General features: G+C 44.3%; 1 protein-coding gene across 1 annotated transcript in view; it reads right to left on the reverse strand.

Annotated features, from left to right (window-relative positions):
- The window catches only part of C2H3orf70 (chromosome 2 C3orf70 homolog), an 83,771-nt gene extending 78,109 nt beyond the window's left edge, over positions 1 to 5,662 (reverse strand). Inside the window, exon 1 of the mRNA XM_050780259.1 lies at positions 5,239 to 5,662. Coding sequence (XP_050636216.1) covers positions 5,239 to 5,434 — 196 coding nt within the window. The 5' untranslated portion in view covers positions 5,435 to 5,662. The remainder of the gene's footprint in view (positions 1 to 5,238) is intronic.
- Between the last annotated feature and the right edge of the window lie 18,009 nt (positions 5,663 to 23,671).

A 23,671-nucleotide genomic window follows, 5' to 3' on the forward strand; every position in this document is an offset into this window, starting at 1 on the left:
GGATTTAACTACTGCAACTGATACAACTTGCCACCCATTTCTTAAAAACTTTCCCCATCATTGGCTTTAATGGAACTGAGCTCTGTTGGTTCTGCTCACTAATTTTAAATTGCTCTACAGTGCAATGATGGTTAAGAGTCCAGGTGTAGAACCAAACAGACTTAGATCTGAATCCAGGCTCCCCTCCTTACTATGTGCTCATGGAAAAGCTCTAAGCCTTGTTCCTCAACTGTGAAATGGACATAATTACATAATTGGCTATTAAGTGCTCAGCATAATAAGCTTATTCTGGCACAAAGTAATCACTCAGTAAATATTAACAATTATCTCTGTGTCCTAACTCTTAGCTCCTAACACTCTGTTCTCTTTTGCCTTGAGAGCCTCCAACAGCTTTGACTAATGCTTCAATTAAGTATATTCCTGAAGTCACTGTTGCAAGACTAAACCTTTCACCCTCTTCTCCATAATAATGAAAATCACTTTTGTGTATTTTACCAATATCTAATAATTAGCCTGCTGAAAACTGGTTTCATCTTCATACCCTTTCTTAAAACATTAATTTCCCTTGGCTTCTGCAATACCGTATTTTCCAGATTTTTCTTCTCTAGCCATCTCTTCTTAGACTCCTCTGCCAGCTTATCTTCTTGTACCCAGACTCTGATGTCCTAAAAGAAAACACTCTGGTGTTGTAAAGGGAAAGTTTAATGGTTTTCTTTACTTCTCATGCTACAGTCTCTACCATGGTGCTCATGCTTCATCACAGCTACAACTGCAACCTTTAAGTAAGTAAATTACTTCCATATTATTTCCGGCCCGGACCTCTCCCCTGAGTTCTACATCCCTATATCTAACTGCCTACTGACAACACCATGTGAGGACAAAGGCAGCTTAAATTCAGCAGATCCAAAACTGGATTCATGACCTTCCTCCAAATCCTAGTTACCCAGTATTTTATTGTTGTTAGTGAATGGCACCTCCATCCACAGCTGCATAAAGCAGAATTCTAGAAGTTAACTGTAATAATCTTCCCCTCCCTTCCCAACCAAATTTAATCAACCCTACAGATTTCACCTCAAATATCTGTCAAATACACTGACTTATCTCCACCTCCACCAATCTAATTTCTTATTCTTTCTAAGTATTCTAAGTAGCCACAGAATTCTACTTTACAATACCTACATATGATTTCTTTCCCATCCCTCTTCTCTAGCCAAGCCATGTATTTTTTTCTCTCTTAAAACGCCTCTTGAAAACCTTCACTCGTTAATTCAAGCCAATATCACTCCTTACTGGGAAAAATTAAGTTACACATTCACATTCATGGTTAATTCGGCTTAATAATCTATTTTTGACAGTGATACCAACAGAACACATGATGCTTTCCTCCCAGACAACATCCTCGAAAATGCAGCATTACCCAAATACACTAGTCATTTCCTTTGATAATGCATCGAGCACTGAATCTGTGAATGTATACGTGCTTTATGTCTTTTATGGACATATATATATTTTAAAGCTTTTTCTATTTTATAAGTCTATACATTTCACAAGATTAAAATCAACCACATAAAACTGAACTTCCTTGTTTTGAATCTACCTTTTTCAAGCATCGGGATAATCCTCTCATTTTAGTATTCTCAGATTTGGCAAACAAACTGACAGTTTTCTCACTTCTATCATTTGTGATTTTAAAAGAATTACAAAAATAAATACAGTATGGGCTGGGCGTGGTGGCTCATGCCTGTAATCCCAGCACTTTGGGAAGCTGAGGTGAGCGGATCACCTGAGATCAGGAGTTTGAGACCAGCCTGGCCAATATGGTGAAACCTCGTCTCTACTAAAAATACAAAATTAGCCAGGCATGGTGGTACATGCCTGTAATTCCAGCTACTTGGGAGGCTGAGGCAGGAGAATCGCTTAAACCCGGGAGGTGGAGGTTGCAGTGAGCAGAGATTGCACCACTACACTCTAGCCTGGGCAACAAGAGCGAGACTCTGTCTCCAAAAAAAAAAAAAAAAAAAAAAAAAAAAAAAGTGAATACAGTATGATTGTGTCCTTAGACTCTGCATATAAGGTCCATAATGGTCCATATTGGATCCACTATGGTCCAGCTGTATTCATATTTGTATTCTGAGTTTCTAAAATAATGTCTCATAAAGAGAAGGGCTCAATATATGTTCAACAGAATTAAAGGAATTCTGCTTAGGACTGATACTGTAAACTCCATGAATACCAAAAAGGAAAGGAGAACTTTTCAAATATGTTAACTCTGCTTATTTTGGGCTAGAAAAGGTAGAATTAATGCCCAGTATAATTGAGGAGACTGTAACAGAGCACCAGCTGCTTTAAATGAAGTCAAGCTTTCAGTGAATGGGATCACTGAACTGCTGCCAGTGGAGGAAGTGTGGAGAACCGGAGGACTGCCAAAGACTGGAAAAGAACAAATAACTGTAGTCCTGATTTTTTAAAAGACAGAAACAACTGCCAACGACAGTCCAGTATACTTGACGTCAATCCTTTTCTAAATTCAGATTATTTATTTTAAAACAGTTTCTAACCATTTGGAAAAGAAAATGGTGACCATTTGTGGAATCAACCTGAGTTTTACCAGATTAATTTCTTGTTTTTTTTTTTTTTTTTTTAAAGAGTGTATGTGCAGATAGGTCACAGATCAAAAAGAGGCAGTAAAAACAGTGTGTTGAAAGGATTTTAACAAGGTATTTGACCAGGTTTTCATTACACCCATATACAAGATAAATATAAGATGGATAACAGTGCAACTAGGAGGCTAGGTAATTGTTTGACCAATCATAACTAACAAGTGCTCATTAATGAATTGCTATCAACCTGAAGGGCGGTTCTACCCACAAGCTTCAGGACTCTATCTCTTGCTTTCTCTTGTTCAACAATGTTATCAATAACTTTAATGAAGATGTACTGTACTACTGTTGGTATGCAGTGTGGGGATGACATGAACCTAGGAGAAACAGCTTATAAATATATTAAGAAAGAGCCAGGATCTAAAAACACACACACACAAAATTAGGCTAACTCTAATGAAATGAAATTCAATAGGAAAAGATATCTAAGGGATCAGTATCTGTGTCCAAATATATATATATGTAACTGTGAGATGGGCAAACAGTGGCTTGTCATGTGTTTAAAAAAAAAAAAGCTCAATGGCTTTGATGGTAAGCTTAGTTCAATCTGACAGCAGCAAGCTCAGTATGTGATGAAGGTATCAGAAAAGCTAATGTGATGCTAGCTGCAGCAGTAGTAGTATCTCGAACATGGGAGGTAGTGGTCTTGTTCAACTCTAGACTGATCAGACCACAACTGGAATATTGTCTACCTTTCTAGGGGCCACAGTCTTCAAAAGATCAAAACCACCTTGGCACATGTTCAGAAGAGAACAACCAAGATGCTTAGGAGCCTGGATACCATTCCATAAAAGGAAAGGCAGAAGGGACTGGAAATTTATAAATAGGACAAAGCAATGCCTTAAGAGAAAGATGATCACTAGCTTCATTCAGTCATTCAATGAACATTATTGTTAAACCTATTTCAGGAAAGACATTGTGAGAATGGCCAGGGATACAGAGCGAAGACAGTCCATATGCGCAAGAAATTAGTATGTATATTCAGCTACGTATATATGAAGAGTTGAAACAGCCATGATCTAAAAAAGGATTCGATTGTTCTATATGATTTCATAAGGCAGAAATAGGAGCAGAAGAAAGAAGTTAGAAAGTAACTGATTTCAGCTCCATATAAGGAAGAGTATTTTAAGAGTCAAGGCTAATGAAGGGAGAAGCTGTCTATGAAGACTGCCAGGTTCCCATCAGTAACAATGTACTTAGAGAAGACACTGTCAAAATAAGACAGATAGTAACCTGGACTATCTTGAATATTCCTCACATTTTACACAACGATTCTATACTTTCCCACGAAATGAATGAATGTCCAGATTCTACTTGTGCACCTCAGTATCCCAGGTTTCCTAGAGTTGCTACTTCCAACTCGGTACCCTGTCCCACCGTAAAGCAATGCTTTATATTAACAAATGAGAACAGATCTGAGCACAATAGGAATAATGAGAAACAGGAAGAAACTGGCCCACGGGCAAATGGAACACCAAAAATCAATACTGTTCTATGTGCCTAGAATTTGTAAAGAAAATGATCCTCTATCCTTGAATTCATGAATTCGATTTAAAATATCCATTTATGTTCGATTAATGTAAATAAGGATTTGTTATGTACTGCATCCCTGGTTGTCAGCTATTTTTTTTCTCCTCAACAAAGAAAAATTCATTTTAACTTAAGATCACTTGGAAAATGTCCTAAATAAGCACTCCAAAGCCCTCTATTATAAATGTATGTGGAAAGTAACTTTAGAATATATTTCTTAAAAGGAATGATTCATCGGATATAGTCCAAATACTATTAGCTAATCAAATTGTGAAATTCTAATTAAATGGCTACTTAAGTTTAATCTATTTAAAAATCACAGGCAGGAGGATAAACACAAAGACAGGGTTTAGACCATTTGGTTCTGGCTTTTGTAAATTGGTTTAAGATTATTAAGCTTACTTTCGCTTAATAAGTTTGTAATTTTGTAAGTCTCATTTATTGGCTTTAAATTCTACAACTGGGTATTTAAGGAGCTCGACCTTCCAAACTGTTAATATTAACTTCTTGGGAGCAATCCCTCCCACATTAGCGCTTTTTCTCAATTTGTGTACAATCAAGGGGGAACAATTGGATTTCCAAAGGCTCTTTCTTTTAAATAGCAGCCCAGGAAGACAAAAGTGAGAAAGAAAAAGAGGAGCATCTTTAACCAGCAGCCTTGAAAAAAGGCATCTCCTACGGCTGTCACCAACTCTGCTGGCTCTCTCCCATTTCTCAAAACACTGCCTGGACGCGTTGGTCAAAAAAAGAAAAAGAAAAAAACAGATTCCCGCTTCCCTGGGACAGGGAGCTCCCTTTTGTAGAAGTAGCTAAAGAAAGGAGGCGCCCCACGGGATTTCATCTCGTCGCCAAGGCAGCGCCAACCCGAGCCGTCCGGCGCGAGGAAAGCTCCGGCGGGCCCAGAGCCCAGGGTGGCCCCAGCCTGCGGCAGAGCAACCCCGGCCGAGCCCGGAGCTCCGCGGCCACAGAGTCCAGGCAGCGACCCCGGACGGCCCGGCGGGCGTCCCCCGGACCGCGGCGGAAGGCGGGAAGACGCGACTCGACTTACAGTGACACCATCCTAGGTGACAGCACCAGTGCAGCTTGAAGCACTTGCCATGGCTGTGCGTGGCACAGATGGACAGCCCGTCGCACGGCTGGAAGTCGGGTCTGCGGGCGGCACAACTCCGCGCCAGGGCCTGAGCCTCGTCTAGTTTCTCGCTCTTCCAACCCCGCTCGGGCGCCGGCGACGCCGCCGCACTCATTTCCTCTCCCTCCGCGCGGAGCCGACACCGGGAGCCCGAGAGAAGCGACGTCTGGGCGGGCAGGAAGCCGAGCCGGCTGCGGACGCGGGAGGGCGCGGCACGGGCTGGGAGTCACGCCAGCACGCGGCGGCGGCGGCGGGAGCGCGGCGGTCCCAGGCTCGAGGAGGAGCCGCCCCGGGCGCTGCGACCGGGGCTGGGCCTGCCGCCTCCCTCCCTCCGCCGCGGCGCGCGCCGCGCCCCACGCGCACACGCACGCGGACAGGCGCGCGCCGGTCGGCCCCGCGCGATGTTCTTCAGCTAGCCCGGCCTCCTCACACACACCCCGCCGGGGAGCGCGGCCGTCGGCGTCCCTGCCGATCACAGCGAGGTCCTGCTCACACACTCACTCCTTCCTCGGAGAAAGACGCCGACGGAGGGCCGTGGTGAACACACACTCCTCGGCCGCTTTGTACTCACACGCACGCCGGCCTACATATGCACTTCCCTCCGAGTGACACTGGCCACCGAGAACTGACACACGCTTCCACACGCTCCACGGAGGGCTGCGCACACCCGGCCCACGCCCACCCGAACCTCCAGTGGCCCGGACCCGGCGCATCCCGGAGCGAGGATCTCACACACACAGCCTCTCCCCACGCGCGTCTCACATCTCCCTCGTACACACCTCCCCGTGTCTGGGCATGGAGCCCCTGGGAGGCGCGCACACGCTCGTGCACACGCGCGCCCTCCCCCGCACAGGGCCGGCCTCCCGCCCCAGCGCGGCCACTCAGCGTGTCAGGGGCCAGCACCGCCAATCCCTGCCCGCCTCGCCCCAAACCCCAGGCCTTCCCGCGCCCGCCCCAACCTTCTCCTGGACTGCAGCCCCTCCCCCTTCTCCTCCCACCCCCGCCTCCGTTGAGCGGGAAAGCAACCAAGCTGGGTGCAGTGATGTGTGTGTGTCTGCATATGTGTAATTTGGTGTGCAAGGGATGTGTGTGGCGTGCCTGTCTATGATTTGGAGTATATGTGGTGCGTATGCGTGTGTGGTTGGTGTGTGGTTAGGTGCGTTCATGGTACATGGTGGGTGGTATGCATGATGCAAGTGACTGGTGAGCTGTGTGTATACGTGTGTGAGATGAATGTTATAGCTGAGGTGGGGTGTGGGTGGTGTGTGTGTAGTTGAGTGTATGTGGTGTGCAGAATATGTGTATGTGTGTAGTTGGGCGTGCACGTGCTTGTGCACGTGGTGTGGGGGTGGATGTGCTTAGTAATACAGAGTATTTGGTGTGTGTATGGTATATGTGTGGCAGTGCAGTGCGTGTATCTGGCATGTCGAGTGTGTGCATCGTATATATGGATCAAATCGGGTGTATGTGGTACATAGGGGTGGGTGGGCACACAAACAGGACTCATTTTTGTGGAGGACTCTGCCTTTGTGTGTTAGTGCCTGCCCTGGCCAGCAGGTGTGACTGACCTTGTGGTGGCTGCGGCTTCCTCACACAATCGGCTTGCACTCTTCCCTCCTGGGGACAAGTTGCTCCAAATAGATTTTCCATGCCAGGCTCTGCTGCTGAGAACCGACCCCAGGCTGGATTCAGTGAAGAGGAAACAAACCATTTGCTCCCAGGGTGCACTGCTGGGAATTAGTGTTCCCCTGCAACAAGGCCAGAACCCAGCCTTGAGCACAGGAAAGGAGGGGACACCCCCTTCCTTCTTTGCCAAACGTTTTTCACAGCACAGAAGAATGCTTGTTCAAGGAACAAGGCTTTCAGCACAAACACTGTGGGAACATGTTTATGCCCAGGTCCACTTTCTCCTTTATGCCTTTCCTGCTTTGCACTGACAAGAGACTCATCATGGTTTTGAAATAACCAAATTCATCCTCAAGCGCTGAAAATCCTTGCTGCCATAAGCAATCTTTCATAATTTTCCCTTTTATTTAACCTTGGCTTGAGAAGGGAAATGTAATTTGCATATATCTGACTCTAGTGAAATCTTCATTTATTAGGGATTGGGGAGAGACTCAATTTGGCAGCAAAAGTATTTTCCAGAAAGGTCTGAATCAAAATCACAAACTGTAGTTCTCCCACTAACCTAACATTGAAACAATTGCAAACATGAAGCGTCATCTCATCAGCTTCCACCCCAACTGCTCCCCCAAAATCCTAAAGGAATACATCTCTGGCATAAAATCTATGCACCCCTGCTGTTAACTTCACAGTCTGACCTACCTCAGAATAACATAAGTAAAAGGCAGAGAAATCTTAATCAAAGAAATCCCCAAGCCAACCAACAATTTTTCAAACAAAGAGTACTTTCCATCTGTTTTACCCTATTTGTCTTTCTCCAACCTATAACTCACTCTAATACTGCCCGTATCATAGAAGGGCTTATGACAGCATCCCCTCTGTATTTCAGTAACGCATGCTTGTATGGGATCCTTCCCCTGACTTTTACCCTAGGGTGAACCATGTGGTAAGATTCCACAATACATGAAATATACCATCTCAGCTAGTAAAAAATGAGCATGAGAAAGAATGCAATATAGCACTTCAGCTAGGAGGCAAGATAAATTATCCAAACACCTTATTTTAGGTTAGCCACATGATTTGAAGTTGAGAAGCCTTTACGTTTTCTGTACCGTGAAACTCATTCCATCCCCTTGCCCTAAAAGATGTTATTGACTTCTACTGTCTGGTGTGGAGCAGGAGGAGGTAATTGCTGTGACCTCTCAAATATATACACACAGCTTTCAGGATGTGTTGTTGGGATATGATTTTTAAATTTTTTATTTTGAAACTTTCCAAAATATACAAACATAGAGAGATGAGGATAACCGCCCCCCATGTACCCATGTACCCATCACCCAGTTTCAACTATTATGAACTCATTTTGAAAACCTTGTTCATCTACAGCGCCACCCACTCCAGGCCCCCAGCCTGTCCACTGGATCATTTTGAAGCAAATCTCAAACATCAAATCGTTTCATCCATAAATATTTTGGTGTATATCTCTAAAGGAAATTTTAAAACCTCTAACCATAATTATTGCATAATAGCATACAATTTGATCATAAATATGAACTTGTCCTGTAGCTACTGACCACTTCTCCAGCTCCCCTTTAAGAATGCTACTCCTGGCCAGGTGCAGTGGCTCATGTCTGTAATCCCAACACTTTGGGAGGCCAAGGCAGGTGGATCACCTGAGGTCAGGAGTTCGAGACCAGCCTGGCCAACATGGTGAAGCCCCATCTCTACTAAAAATACAAAAATTAGCCAGGCATGGTGGCGTGCACCTGTAATCCTGGCTACTCAGGAGGCTGAGGCAGGAGAATCACTTAAGCCTGGAAGGCAGAGGTTGCAGTGAGTCAAGATCTCACCGCTGCACTCCACCCTAGGCCACGGAGTGAGACTCCATCTCAAAAAAAAAAAAAAGAAAGAAAGAATGCTACTCCCTGCCGGGCACAGTGGTTCATGCCTGTAATCCCAACACTTTGGGAGGCCAAGGCAGGCAGACCACCTGAGGTCAGGATTTCAAGACCAGCCAATATGGCAAAACCCCGTCTCTACTAAAAATACAAAAATTACCCGGGTGTGGTAGTGCACACCTGTAATCCCAGCTACTCAGGAGGCTGAAGCAGGAGAACCACTTGAACCCGGGAGGCAGAGGTTTCGGTGAGCTGAGATTGTACCACTTGCACTCCAGCCTGGACGACAGAGCAAAGCTCCATCTCAGAAAAAAAAAAAAAAAAAAAAAAAAAAGAATGCTACTCCCTCTGCCTGGAATTTTCCCCTGTCCCTGGCTCTTACTTCCCCGTCTACCTCTTCAGCTTAAGTGCCACTTTCTCTGACTAGTCCAGACTGAGCTATACACGCTCTCCATTCAGGTCACTTATCCCAATTTTAAACAAATATTAAAGAAGGAATTCTTCAATTAATATCTTTCCCTATCTCCCTTCCCCGACACAAACTGTACACTCTTTGAGGCCAGGAATATTTCTGCCTTGTTTTCAATATTTAGCACAAAGAGTGAGTAGTTATGAAAATAGTGAAAATAATTTCATCTCAGGTTCTAAAGGGCTGGAAAAGATTCATCTTTGGTAAATTGTTTGCAAGTGTGTATAAATAATTCATATAATTACTCTTCATATAATGGTACCCTTGGATAGTCGCCTCCGACGCTGACTCTGAGCTTAGCTGTGTGTATTAGTTATCTATTGCGCTGTAACAAATTACTCCCAAATTCAAACAACACACGGTGTCTGTGAGTCAGGAACCCAGATATAACTTCAGTAGGTCCTTGGCTTCTAAGTCTCTCACAAAGCTGCGATGAAGATATGGGCCAAAGCTTCTTTCTCATCTAAAGGTTCAACCAGGCAAGGGTCTGCTTCCAATCTCACTCACTCACTGTATGTTAGCAAGATTCAGTTCCTTAGGGAACTGTTGTTTTTCACTGGTTGTTTGGATCTCCATGGACCTCTCCATAGGACAGTTCATGCATAGCAACTTGCTTTATCAGAACAAGTATGTCTTTAAGAAGAGTCAGAAAGAGCACCCCAATCCTTTATAACTTACTCTCAGGAGTGATATTCCATCAATTTTGTCATATTCTACTCATTAGAAGCAAGTTGCTAGGTCCAGCTCCATGCAAGGGGAGATGATATGAGGGCAGGAATGCCAGAAGGCAGGAATCACTGAGAGCTATTTCAGAAGCTGCCTGCTATACCATGTGACTTGCTTTAGCCAATGAAAGAATAGCAAAGATGGTAAAGATTTGCAAAGAGCATTCTCATTGGTATTTGCCCTTTCCTTCTGTGTTGGAACCCTGAGACCACCATGTGTAGAAGTCTGAGCAAGCCTGCTGAAGGATAAAATGCTTTGTGAAAGAGAATGAGGTGCTCCAGTTGGCGAGCAGCCAATCCCAGCCAATGGTCTGTCAACCACTAGAACTATGAATGGGGCTATGGCAGATCATGTAGACCTACCAGCTGGTCACAGAAGCATGAGAGTCCAGCAGAGATCTGCTGAGCCAGTCCAGACCAGGACAACCACCATGATCACCCACACAATCGCAAGCTCCATAAAGTGGCCATTATTTTAGGCTGCTAGGTTCTGGGTGGTTTCTTACACAGCAAAAGCTAACTGATACATCCACCATTCCTTTCATATTGTAGACAAAATAATTGAGGATTCAAGAGGCTAAGTGACTCCATGTCATGGTGCAGCAGGCATGGTAGGAAAATGGCATCAGAACAATACAAATAGTTCAAGTCTAAGCTCCATCATTTTGTGGCTGGGAGACCTTGGTAAATCCCTTATGCCTTCTGGGCTTCAGTTTCTCTATCAACAAAAAAGAGCCCAGAACTTTCTCTAGCACATCTTTTAATGTTCAAAGTTAAGACTTGTCCACTTGACTATAGAGCTGGGATTAGAATTATTTTGGTTCAGCTGTCATTTGTGAATACTCAAATATTCCCCCACTATTCTATTGCATCTATTGGTCTAACGCTAATATGAGTTATATATGCGCACACCAACCATTTGGAACACTTTGATAAATCGAGTCATTACAATTCAGTTACTTTTTGGTTGCTTGATTGAACTAAGCAACTAATTCCAACATGGTTATAAATAACCTGCTAGTAATTGGTCAATTTGTCATGTTAAAGCAATTAGAATGATGAAGTGGATGGAGAAGCTTCCAAATGAGGTGAAAGTAAATTAGGAGTCTTCTGTTGGGAGGGAGGATGCCTCTTCAGTGTTGCTGCCGGCAGAATTCAGACCTTCATCATCCCCTCAAAGGAAAAGAAAAGAGGAGCAGCTTTGGAATCAGACAGAGTAGAATCAAAGCTCAGGTCGACCACTTCCTAGCTGGGTGATTTGGGGCAAGTTATTTAGCCTTATCTCTTAAATGAGAATTGTAATTCCTACCTCATACACTTGCTGTGAACATTAAATACAATAACATATTTGAAGAGCCAAATCCTATGTCTAGCACATTGCAGATGCTCAGTAAAAATGAGTCCATCTCTTCCCAGCACCTTCAAATGCCTCCATGTCCACAGACTCTCCTAGCTCCAATCCTTCCTTCATGAGGCTGAGAAGAGATCTCCCTAAAACATAAGTCTGATCACATTATATCATACCTGGGCTTAAAATCCTTTGATGCTTCTCATTGCCTACTTGAAAAAATGAAGGTCCTTCATAAGATACACAAAGCCCTCCCAACTTCCCCACCTCTTCTTCCGTATGCCTCCGTATCTGGAAACTCCCTGGATTATTGTCTTGTTTCTAGATATGTAATATCCTCTCCTGCCTGCCTCGGTGCCTTCTCTCATCCTATTCTCTTTGCCTTGAGTTTCCCGGCCACCCCCTTTTACACATGTGGAATCCTGCCTTTCCTGCAAGTTCTAGTTCAAATGCTTCTTGAAACCTTTTCTTAATTCACTTTCTCCTCCATACTCCAGAACTCTGCACCTAACCACTTGGTGCCTCAAGTAGCGAGGCAAGGGTGCACAGAAGATACTCAACAACTGGTTTTAAATGGATGTATTGGAAGATTTGTGTCTGAAAATTCACAAATAGGATGGAATTTGTATTTCAAATTCCTATTTTGCAAACCTTAGACCCCAAGCACGAGGAGATTCCTTTGAAATCTTTGAAATTAAAAAGAAGCCTAACTTGAACAACTGGCTTGTAATCTTACTGAATATCTTAGCTCTGTAGGTGACCCAGGCTGAAATAACCACAAATTCAAAGCGGTATTTTATTTATTTTTTTATTCATTTAATTTTTTGAGACGGAGTCTCACTCCGTTGCCCAGGCTGGAGTGCAGTGGCACAATCTCAGCTCACTGCAAACTGTGCTTCCTGGGTTCAAGTGATTCTCCTGCCTCAGCCTCCTGAGTAGCTGGGATTACAGGCACCCGCCACCATGTCTGCCTAATTTTCGTGTTTTCAGTAGAGATGGGGTTTCTCCATTTTGACCAGGTTAGTCTCGAACTCTTGACCTTGTGCTCTGCCCACCTTGGCCTCCCAAAGTGCTGGGGTTACAGGCATAAGCCACCACACCTGACCAAAGCAGTATTTTATAAATTGCGTGAATAACAGACCCGTAATAGAGAAATATTCATGGTTCCCCCTCTAACCTTTTGATATTGCATCACGAAGGCCAGCTTTCCCACAAAACATACCATTATGCCACCATCAAAGGCAAAATAGAAAGCCATACAACGCTGAGCCAGTCCAAAATTGCATTTCTTGTATTTTTTAAGTGGTGGATTGTGGATCACCTTAATATGATTTTTTAAATTTGCCATTATCTCCCTCAGCTGCTCTTTGAAAGGAACACAGCAGTTTTGTACCAGTTTGTTTTATCAACCAGAGAAGTATTTTTATCTATGAAAATGTTTAGTGGAAAAACGAACCTCCAGAGTAGGTTTTGAACATGGAAGGGGAAGGCAAAAAGGCCAGTCTTTAACCTCCTAATGATCTGGCCCCTGGTGGGCCTCGGTAAACACCCTCAGTGTTCATGCTCATCAGGAACAGTAAGCAGAGAGCTTCTCTTGAGTGATGCGATGTGACACTAATAGGTGTAGGATCAGGTCGATTTTGTGCTCCACACTACACAACCCGTTTTTTATACTTCGACAGTCCGCACCTACTTCGGGAAGCAATGGATCTCTCATCATTTTGAAACAAGAACACTCTTGCTTCTTTTAATGGTAGGATAACACACACGTTCTACCATTTTCATTTTTAAAAAAATCTTTTCTCTTGATGATTAGCAATTAAAATAGTTCAGCTTTATCTCATTTCAGGAAGCAGCTAGAGGCTAAAATGACAGTGGAGAGCAATCTGGAGTACAATGACTGACTCATGGATTATAAATGAGGCAGCTGAGCTTCCATGTGCAAACCGTGAAGATGCGAGGCTGCGGTCAGCCCTCCAAGCACACCCAGGGCCCCATGCACTCAGAGAGCATCTTGCTCACAATGCTGGGCTCATTCATCCACTCCACAAATAGCTAGTGAGTGTCTTCTGTGTGCCAGGCGCTGGGTTGGATGCCAGAGAAAATTTCGAGGGAAGACATAAACCAACCATAGGAATATAAAAGGTAACTGCTTTGATTAAGGGGTTTAAACAAAGCACTATAGGAGAATGAGGGAGAAACATGTCTGCCTGGAGCCATCTAAAAACATTTCCTAGGAAGGATGCGTCGGCACTGGTGACGCAGACAAGCTGGGGTGGGGTACAATGAAAGAAAGGCAAGAAAGGCAAAGGCTGCTCCGTGGATCTGTCTTGCCTGAAAGTCATGTGGGAGCAGTCAAACAAGAGGCAGAACTGTTTGATCTGCAGGGGCCAGATCATGGAAAGCCTGGTAAAGTTTAGACTGAGTCCTCTAAACCCATAGTTTTTGTATATCTTTCAGCTGGGCGCACTTTGTTCAATTAAAAAACTCATCAGAAAACATAAATGAAACATCTGTAAAGTCCAGCTGCTCCAGCTGAGGCTGTTGCATGTTGCTGGGGTAAGGCTGGAACCCCGTTTGTTTGTAACCGCACAACACCAGAGCAAAACCACTGCTCCAGGAGGTGGGAAGTTGCGATGGACAACCTCTAAGATGGCTCCCACGATTTCCTTGTGTTAATTCTCTCCCCTGGAGTATAGACTGGACTTAACAATCCTAAAAGTAGTGATGGGAGTTGTTTCCAAAATTAATTGACAAGGAAAGTCACTTCTTTCGTGGTGGTCTCTCTCAGGGACTTCACTGTAGGGGAAGCCAGGTGCCATGTTGTGGGTGGCCCTAGGGAAAGGCCCACATGGTAAGGCCCTGACATCTCTGGCCAACAGCCAGTGAGGACCCAAGCCCTGACAACAACCATCTGAGTGAGCTTGGAAGCAAATCCCTCCAGTAGAGCCTGAGATGAAACCACAGTCCTGGCCAACACCTTGATTGCGGTCTTGTAAGAGACCTGGCCAGCACAGCTGCACCTGTATTCCTGACACACAGAAATTGTAAGATCAGATCATAAATACTTCTTGTTTTAACTTGTTAAGCTATGGAGCAATTCGTTCTGCCACAATAAATAACGAATACAGGACCCACTGAGGAATGCTGAGCACAGAGCGAAGGGATCAAATGTGCATTTTAAATGCTGACTCAGGAAAGACCCAGGAGAATAAATTGAATAGAACAAGACCAGAGATAAGGCAACTACTAGTCCAAGAGGGAGGCGAAGAGGGCTGAATGGTGGGGGTAGGAAGGAGGGGAGAAGAATGGTAGACATCCTGGGAAGGTAAAATCAATAAGGCTTGGGATTGTTTCTGGGGAGGGGAGGAGTTTCAAGGACAATGCCAGTCATTACCTAGGGAACAAGGATGGAGGAACATATTTGGAGGGAAAGAAAAAAATGTTCAGTTTGGGATGTGTGGCGATCATAGTGGCTGCGAGTCACTCATATGAAGCATGCAAGTATGCAAATAGTCAATACGCAGTTCAAAGCAGTCTGAAAGAGGAGGCTGCGTTAGAAGTTGCCCTTATACATTCAGGGCGCTTCACTCACAGAGGCTGCAAACTCCAATGCCTCTGTGCCAAGAAAATAACATAAAGGAGTGAAGAGTCCTGGGTATAAGTCCTGGGTGAAGAGTCCTGTTTTGGGAGTAGTAGGGACTGTGTTGAATTGCAGAGTGCCTGCCTTCCTTAGAGGCACCAAAGCCAAACATGTTTGAAACTCTGTGCTGTGTGCGATGCTGAATTCAGTTTCAAAAGAAGCTGGCTTGAGTGGCACTCCTTAGGGAAGTGTCACAGCAGAATGAAAAGGACGAGAGTTTTGGAGTCAAGACAGCACTGAGTTCTAATCTTGCCTCTGCCACGTGCTAGCTGGTATCCCTGGACGAGTTAATTATGCTGTCTGAGCCAGCGTTTCTTTAGCTGTGTAAGAGACTAATAATACTAGCTTTAGGAAAGTTGTTGTGATTAAATGAGATAGTGCTTGTGAAGTACCAAGTACAGTCCTGGCACCAAAGAGGTGCTTGGGAAGTGGTAGCTGACATTCTGATAGTAATATAATAATGGCCATCATCTCCACTGAAGGAGGCGGGACTCCAGCACACAGCGAATGTCCTTGCCATTCTATTCAGAGAGAAGAGTCATCCTGGAACAGCCGTGCTGGAACTCTCAGAACTCAGTGTCGGCGAGGGGTGTGTGGATCTGTCTTTTGGTTGTGGTACTTCAAGTGATGAAAAGTTTAATGTCAGGAGGCACATGGTGCGATAGAAGACTCCAAGAACAGAAGTCACAGTACATCCAGGACTCCAGGAAGTGGGGCTGGATCCAAGGCAGCCTGAACTGGCAGCAGCAGAAGTTAATGCGGCTTCACTGGTGTGCTCCAGAATATGTGATTTTGCTGTTACCCACGGGTAAGTGTTCCACATCACCAACACCTCTATTCTTCCTATTTTGTCTACCTTGTAGCTTCTATTTACACATAGTATCAGTCTGTTTCCTTCTACTTTGACTTCATCTAATCCCAACTCCATCTTATTCTTTTCCACTGTAAATCCTTTCCAATTCAGCTCTTGCTATGACCTGCATTTTCCTCTTCCCTCCTAGATTAAGTGTCCGAGAGTTAGAATTTGTTTCAACCCCTATCTTAGCAGTCATCCGCAGCTGGAAGAAGAGATGGCACGTCATGTGGTGTCAGTAAAGGCCACCTAAACTGCTCCTTTAGCATGAGCTATGAGAGGACAATTTCCCATAGAAGGGACTGTGGGCAAGGAGGCCCCATGATTGACATGCCTCGGATAGTGCATATGTGTGTGTCCAGTGGAGACTAGGAGGCTGGGAGTGGTAGGGCACATCAGAAATATGATACTCTTAGATCGGGCACAGTGGCTTACACCTGTAATCCCAGCGCTTTGGGAGGCTGAGGCAGGTGGATCATCTGAGGTTGGGAGTTCAAGACCAGCCTGACCAACATGGAGAAATCCATCTCTACTAAAAATACAAAATTAGCCAGGCGTGGTGGCACATGCCTGTAATCCCAGCTACTCAGGAGGCTAAGCCAGGAGAATAGCTTGAACCCGGGAGGCAGAGGTTGTGGTGAGCCGAGATCGCACCATTGCACTCTAGCCTGGGCAACAAGAGCGAAACTCCATCTCAAAAAAGAAAAGAAAAGAAAAAGGCCGGGCGCGGTGGCTCAAGCCTGTAATCCCAGCACTTTGGGAGGCCGAGACGGGCGGATCACGAGGTCAGGAGATCGAGACCATCCTGGGTAACAAGTGAAACCCCGTCTCTAAAAAATACAAAAACTTAGCCGGGCGAGGTGGCAGGCGCCTGTAGTCCCAGCTACTCGGGAGGCTGAGGCAGGAGAATGGCGTGAACCCGGGAGGCGGAGCTTGCAGTGAGCTGAGATCCGGCCACCGCACTCCAGCCTGGGTGACAGAGCGAGACTCCGTCTCAAAAAAGAAAAGAAAAGAAAAGAAATATCATATTCTTATTTATTTATTTATTTATTTATTTATTTATTTATATTGAGATGGAGTCTTTCTCTGTTACTCAGGCTGGAATGTAGTGGCGCAATCTCGGCTCACTGCAACCTCTTCCTCCTGGGTTCAAGCGACTCTCCTGCCTCAGCCTTCTGAGTAGCTAGGATTACAGGCGTGCCTGGCTAATTTTTTTTGTAATTTTAGTAGAGACGGGGTTTTACTATATTGGCCAGGCTGATCTTGAACTCCTGACCTCAGGTGATCCGCCCACCTCGGCCTCCCAAAATGCTGGGACTACAGGTATGAGCCACAGCACCTGGCCTTATTTTAAACGTCAGTATGAAATTGTTGCAGGAAGATGACATGTAACCAGTACAAAACCAGAAGCTTCCTCCAAAAGTCCCTCTCCCTTTTCCTGACATTCAGGTACAAAGAACCATCAAAGCAATTAGCTTCAACGGTAATGTCAACGATGTCAGTGGTGCTAGGTTCTTTATATAGCTATCTGGAAAACGAACCCCTTTCCTGTCCTGGCTTCAAAACCCAAGGATAAGGCTTGCCCTCTTTCTCTGCTACTCACACCTACTTGGCCTGGGTGTATACCTGTGTAGGATTTGGGTGCACTGTTGTTACCCTAGTTCAGAACAAAGCTAGTTCACCTGGGGTGAAATGAGGGTGGAGCCAAGGCTTCTTCTCCCTCCCTTGCAGCTGGCTTCCCCCAGGGAGCTGCTGTCGGGAGAGTTTTATCTCCGCTTCCTGGAGGGAGAGAGCAGAGCCCCAGTAACAGCTGTTGTGATTTCCAGAAGGCACAGGGCTGGGGACTCCCCGCCCTCCTCACATCACCCGTGGGTATCCAAATGCGTATGTTCCTTCCTGAAGCTGAAGGTGTAAATAGCTGGGAAACTGACAGAGAGACTTGTGGATTCATAGAGTAACATGACTGGTTAAGTAAAATGTCCCTTTTATTATTCAAGAAAGTGGAATTACAGAAAGGTGATAGGGTTACCTGCTCAAGGTCATAAAACCACTCATCCCACCATCTATTCATGGTGGAGAATGAAAGAGTCCATATTTAGTGATTCCGAAGCCACACTGCTCTGCTTGCTCCCTTAGTGGTATGAAGGGAAATTGGCTGATGCTTGTACACATTTTAAATCTTGATGACTGCTTTTCACTCCCTGCCCATTGTTGGTCATGAGGGTGATATTTTGAGGCTATGCTGTTATAGGCAAGGATCCAGCAACACCCTAGCCCTGCTTGCCACACCGCTCTCCCCTTCCCATTAATCCCCCCCAGGAAGCTAAGCATAATAAATGATTGTAGACTGTGAAACAGGTACTTTTTCTTTCTTTTTTTTTTTTGAGACAGAGTCTCACTCTGTCACCCAGGCTGGAGTGAAGTGGCACAGTCTTGGCTCATTGCAACCTCTGCCTCCCGGGTTCAAGTGATTCTCCTGCCTCAATCTCCCAAGTAGCTGGAATTACAGGCATGCATCACCACGCCCAGCTATTTTTTTTTTTTTTTTTTTTTTTTTTTGTATTTTTAGTAGAGACAGGGTCTCACCATGTTGAGAACTCCTGACTTCGGTCATCCGCCCGCCTTGATCTCGAAAAGTGCTGGGATTACAGGCATGAGCCACCACGCCTGGACGAAACAGGTACTTCTTTATGAAGACGATCCGAGCACCCATACACATACACCAATGTAGAGCTCTCTGGTGAGAGAGGTAGGGGCCTCCTACCTCTCGGGATCTTCCTGCTGTCTGACCATATGCAAAGAGGAGGAAGTCTAAGAAACAGGGGAACTGTGTGGCCAGGATTGCATAGCAGGCCTTGGCTTATTTGTTCACCTAAATGCATGTTAGGGGGAAAGCAGAAGAGAGAATGAGTTAGGCCTGATCCACCTAGAAATGATGTAGGAAGCACAAGAAAGAAGCATATAGGGCCAAGTGCGGTAGCTCACAACTGTAACTCCAGTACTTTGGGAGGCTGAGGCGGGAGTATTGCTTGAATCCAAGAGTTTGAGACCAGCCTGGGCAACATAGGGAGATCCCATCTCTAAAAAAAATTTCTTTTTTAAACAGCCAGACGTGGAGGTGCATGCTGGTGGCCTCAGCTACTCAGGAGGCTGAGGTGGGAGGATCACTTGAGCCCAGGAGGTCAAGGCTGCAGTGAGCTGTGATTGCATCAAGCTGCTGCACTCAGCCTGGGTGAGAGAGCGAGCTCGTGTCTCAAAAACAAAAACCAAATCCACAAAAGGGAAGCATATAGGTTCACACCCTTTAGTAAATGTATGCTTTGGTAAACGTGTTATTTCCCTAGTGCTGCATAACAAATCACTCTAAAACTCAGTGGCTTACGATAGTAATCATTTATTCTCTCTTGCAGTTTCTGTGGGTTAGGAATTAACACAAGGCAGCACAAAGATGGCTTTTCTCTGCCCTAGGTGGATCAGGCCTAGCTCTACCATGTCTGGAGTCTCAGCTGGAAGACTCAGAGGCTGGGAATTGGACCTGCCTGAGGAAGCGGTCACTCACACGTCTGGTGGTTGGCTGTTGCTTAGCACACTAACACATGGCCCCTCCACGTGGCTTCCTCAGAATACAGGAGGGGTCCTGAGAGAGAGCCGAGTGGAAGTCATATTGACTTTTAGGACCCAGCCTCAAAAGTCAGGCAGCATGATAGGCCAGGCGCGGTTGCTCACACCTGTAATCCCAGCACTTTGGGAGGCTGAGGTGGGCGGATCACCTGAGGTCGGGAGTTCGAGACCAGCCTGACCAACATGGAGAAACCCTGTCTCTACTAAAAATATAAAAATTAGCCAGGTGTGGTGGCACATGCCTGTAATCTCAGCTACTTGGGAGGCTGAGGCAGGAGAATTGCTTGAACCCAAGAGGCGGAGGTTGCAGTGAGCCGAGATCATGCCATTGCACTCCAGCCTGGGCAATAAAAGCGAAACTCCCTCTCAGAAAAAAAAAAAAAAAAAGTCAGGCAGCATGACTACATTGGAATTGGATTCGTTGAGGCAGTTACTAAGGTCAGCCTAGGTTCAGAGGGAGACCCCACCTCACAACAGAGACGTGTTAGCATCATATCATAAGAACAGCATGAGAAATGAGATGTTTTTGGAAAATACCATCTGCCACATAGCCTAGTCGATGTTTAGGGCTCTGACCATTCAGATTAGAAATGTATTCCTTATTTATTTATTTATTTTTCCTCGAGACGGAGTCTTGCTGTCCCCAGGCTGGAGTGCAATGGTGTGATCTCAGTTCACTGCAACCTCCACCTCCTGGGTTCAAGCGATTCTCCTGCCTCAGCCTCCCGAGTAGCTGGCATTACAGGTGCCTGCCACCATGACCAGTTAATTTTTTGTATTTTTAGTAGAGATGGGGTTCCACCATGTTGGCCAGGCTGGTCTTGAACTCCTGACCTCATGATCCGCCCTCCTTGGCCTCCCAAAGTGCTGGGATTACATGGGTGAGCCACCGTGCCCAGCCCAGAAACTTCTTCCTCACTGAGGAGGTAGGAAGGACTGGGACCTGAGATACGCATGGCTGGGAAGAGTGCCTAAAATTTTATTTTCTCATACCACCCCTACCTTTTTTTTACAGTTATTCATTTAGAGACTCCTTTCCACTCCACTCTTTTTAACTTTCTTACCTTCCTTGACCCATGACAAAAATTCAAACTGGTTTTTTCTGTTTTGTTTTTTGGGGGAGACAGGGTCTCACTCTATTGCCCAGGCTGAGTGCAGTGGCACGATCACAGCTCACTGTAACCTCAACCTCCTGGACTCAAGTGATCCTCCCACCTCAGCCTCCCCACAGGAGAGAGCTACCACACCCAGTTAATTTTTTAATTTTTTGTGGAGACAGGGTCTCACTATGTTGCCCAGGCTGGTTTCAAACTCCTGGACTCAAGCAGTCCTCCTGCCTCAGCCTCCCAAAGTGCTGGGATTACAGGCATAAGCCACCATGCCTGGCCTGCAAACTCTCTGGTTTTGATATTGAGATAGGACTAGGTTGATGGGTAAGAAGGTACATGTGTGGATACTCTGGAAAGACCCCTACCCAATCAACCATTTTCCAAAACAACATAAAATAAAACTACAATCTAACACTTCATTTTACTGTGCCATAAAAATCTGCATGAAAGTTAAATTTGTCTTAAAACTGCATCAAATGCTAAATCCAAATAAAATAGAAGTGCTATCTTATGAATCATGTATCACCTTAGTGGAAATTCATTTGGGTTTGAAATCGGGGGGAAAGGGTGACTGGCGATGGAGTTGAGAGGCCGGTAAGGGACAGGGTAGAAGTGAAGAGAACAGCAGAAACAGCAGAAGCTATAATTACCTGGAACATCGCCTGTATTATAGTTGACCAAGAGTTGGTCTTTGTAAGCAGTTTCCATGCTTTCCCAGGTGTAAACCCACAGTATCAGCTTGGGGATCACAGACCCTTTTGCACCCCTTGCTCAGAGACCAACCGCTAAAGCCAAGGCTTCTCTTTCATCCTGCCACGCAATAGAAATTCCCCTTTCCTCTGAGTCCTCCTATAGATAATTCATATTTTCTAATTAATAACAATGACAACTAATATACTAACATTTGTTAACAGCCTACTATGTGCCAAGTACTATGTTAAAAGCTCACTTTATCTCACATAATTTTTATGAAAATAATCTATGAGGCAGATCCTGGTAACTACCCCTACTTCACACATGAGGATGCTGGAGGCACACAGAGGTTAAGGAACTTGTTCAAGGCAACATAGCTAGTAAGGCCTGAAGCTGGGATTAGAAGCCAAGCAGCCTGACCCTGGCACCCATGCCTTTAACCATTGCATTAGGGTATACTTATTGTAGGAAAAGATCATCCTAAATACTTTTTTAAAAATTACTTATTTTATTTTATTATTATTATTTTTTTTGAGATGGAGTCTTGCTCTGTCACCAGGCTGGAGTGCAGTGGCGCGATCTTGGCTCTCTGCAACCTCCAACTCCCTGGTTCAAGCGATTCTCCCACCTCAGCCTCTCGAGTAACTGGGATTACAGGCGTGTGCCACCACGCCCAGCTAATTTTTGTATTTTTAGTAGAGATGGGATTTCACCACATTGGCCAGAACGGTCTCAATCACCTGACCTTGTGATCCGCCTGACTTGGCCTCCCAAAGTGCTGGGATTACAGGCGTGAGCCACCGCGCCCGGTCAATACTTTTGTTAATTAAAAAAAATGATAAACTTGATGAACTAAAATTCCACTTAAAATATTTAGTGGGATAAAAGTGGCTAAAGTAGGAGTAATAAAACAAGATTATATGTAAATAAAATGAGGAACAAAACCAGACTAGTATATTGAAACAGTAAAAAGTAATTTTTCTACAAAAGACTATTGTCTCAGTCAAAACAAGAAGAAAGAATACATGTTAATAAGATTTGAATAACACAAAATAGACTTGGCATTTAAAAAATATTATTTCTATATATGTATATATAAGTAAATTTTGATACCCAAATGTGTACTTGCTGATAAAAATATAAAGCACTGTGACAGATCAAATAACCGGAAAAGAAATACAAGAAATTACACCCCAAAAGATGCCTGGTCCTTATGGGTTTACAAAAATTTTGTAAACTTTCAAAGAACAAGAAAAAAATTTCTGTTATATAAACTTTGAATGTATGTGAGTGCTCACTGTGTTGTATGTTACCCAGTTCGTTTGGTGAAGAGAAAATGATTCATTTCAAAATTTGAATAGGAAACTGAAATCAAATCTCATTTATGAACACTAATATTAAGATTTCAACTTGATAGAAAAAAAGAAAAATACTTTATTAAACACAAGGAGTTGATTTAACTCATAGCAAGGTTTATTTGGAGTACATTATACTTTATTCTAAAGACACAAAACTGGTACACAGAAGAAGTGATAACATAGCATGTCCCACTGACAGGAAAAACAAATATATGTATACATATAATAATTATCCAAAGAGATTTTTTTTTTGAGATGGAATCTTGCTCTGTTGCCCAGGCTGCTGTGCAATGCTGTGATCTCGGCTCACTGCAATCTCTGCCTCTGGAGTTCAAGTGATTCTCCTTCCTCAGGCTTGTAAGTAGCTGGGATTACAGGTGCCTGCCACTACACCCGGCTAATTTTTGTGTTTTTAGTAGAGATGGGGTTTCGGCATGTTGGCCAGGGTGGTCTCGAATTCCTGACCTCAAGTGATCCACCCGCCTCAGCCTCCCAAAGTGCTAGGATTACAGGTGTGAGCCACGGTGCCTGGCCATCCAGAGAGATTTTAATAAGGTATTTGCTATAATTCTCATTCTCTCCTTGATTAAATTCTAAAAAATCAGGTGTTAGTAATTTCTGGATTGTTTTTTGTCCTATGGGATTTACTTCAGTAATGCACCAGAAAGGCAGATTGCCTGGTCTGCCTTGTTCAAACCCATTTTGCTTATATGATAATATATCCTTTACTCCCAGAGAAGGAATAATCTGTTTTACAGATGACATGACTACAAACCTAGAAATCTAAGGAAATCAATTGAAAATTACTGAAAGTAATGCGTTCAGTTGCAGGACTTAACCCTAATACCTCTAAAACATTTGTATGTAGGTACATGTGTGTATGTGTGTATATATATTATATATTGTATGTATGTATACTGTTTTATGTATATATGCCAATATTAAACTGATATCTAATAGGGAAATACAAAAAATAAATTTTATTGTTGCTAGTACAACCAAAAAACAGATT

This window comes from Macaca thibetana, chromosome 2, assembly GCF_024542745.1.
Source record: "Macaca thibetana thibetana isolate TM-01 chromosome 2, ASM2454274v1, whole genome shotgun sequence".
In the NCBI taxonomy this organism is placed as follows: domain Eukaryota; kingdom Metazoa; phylum Chordata; class Mammalia; order Primates; family Cercopithecidae; genus Macaca; species Macaca thibetana.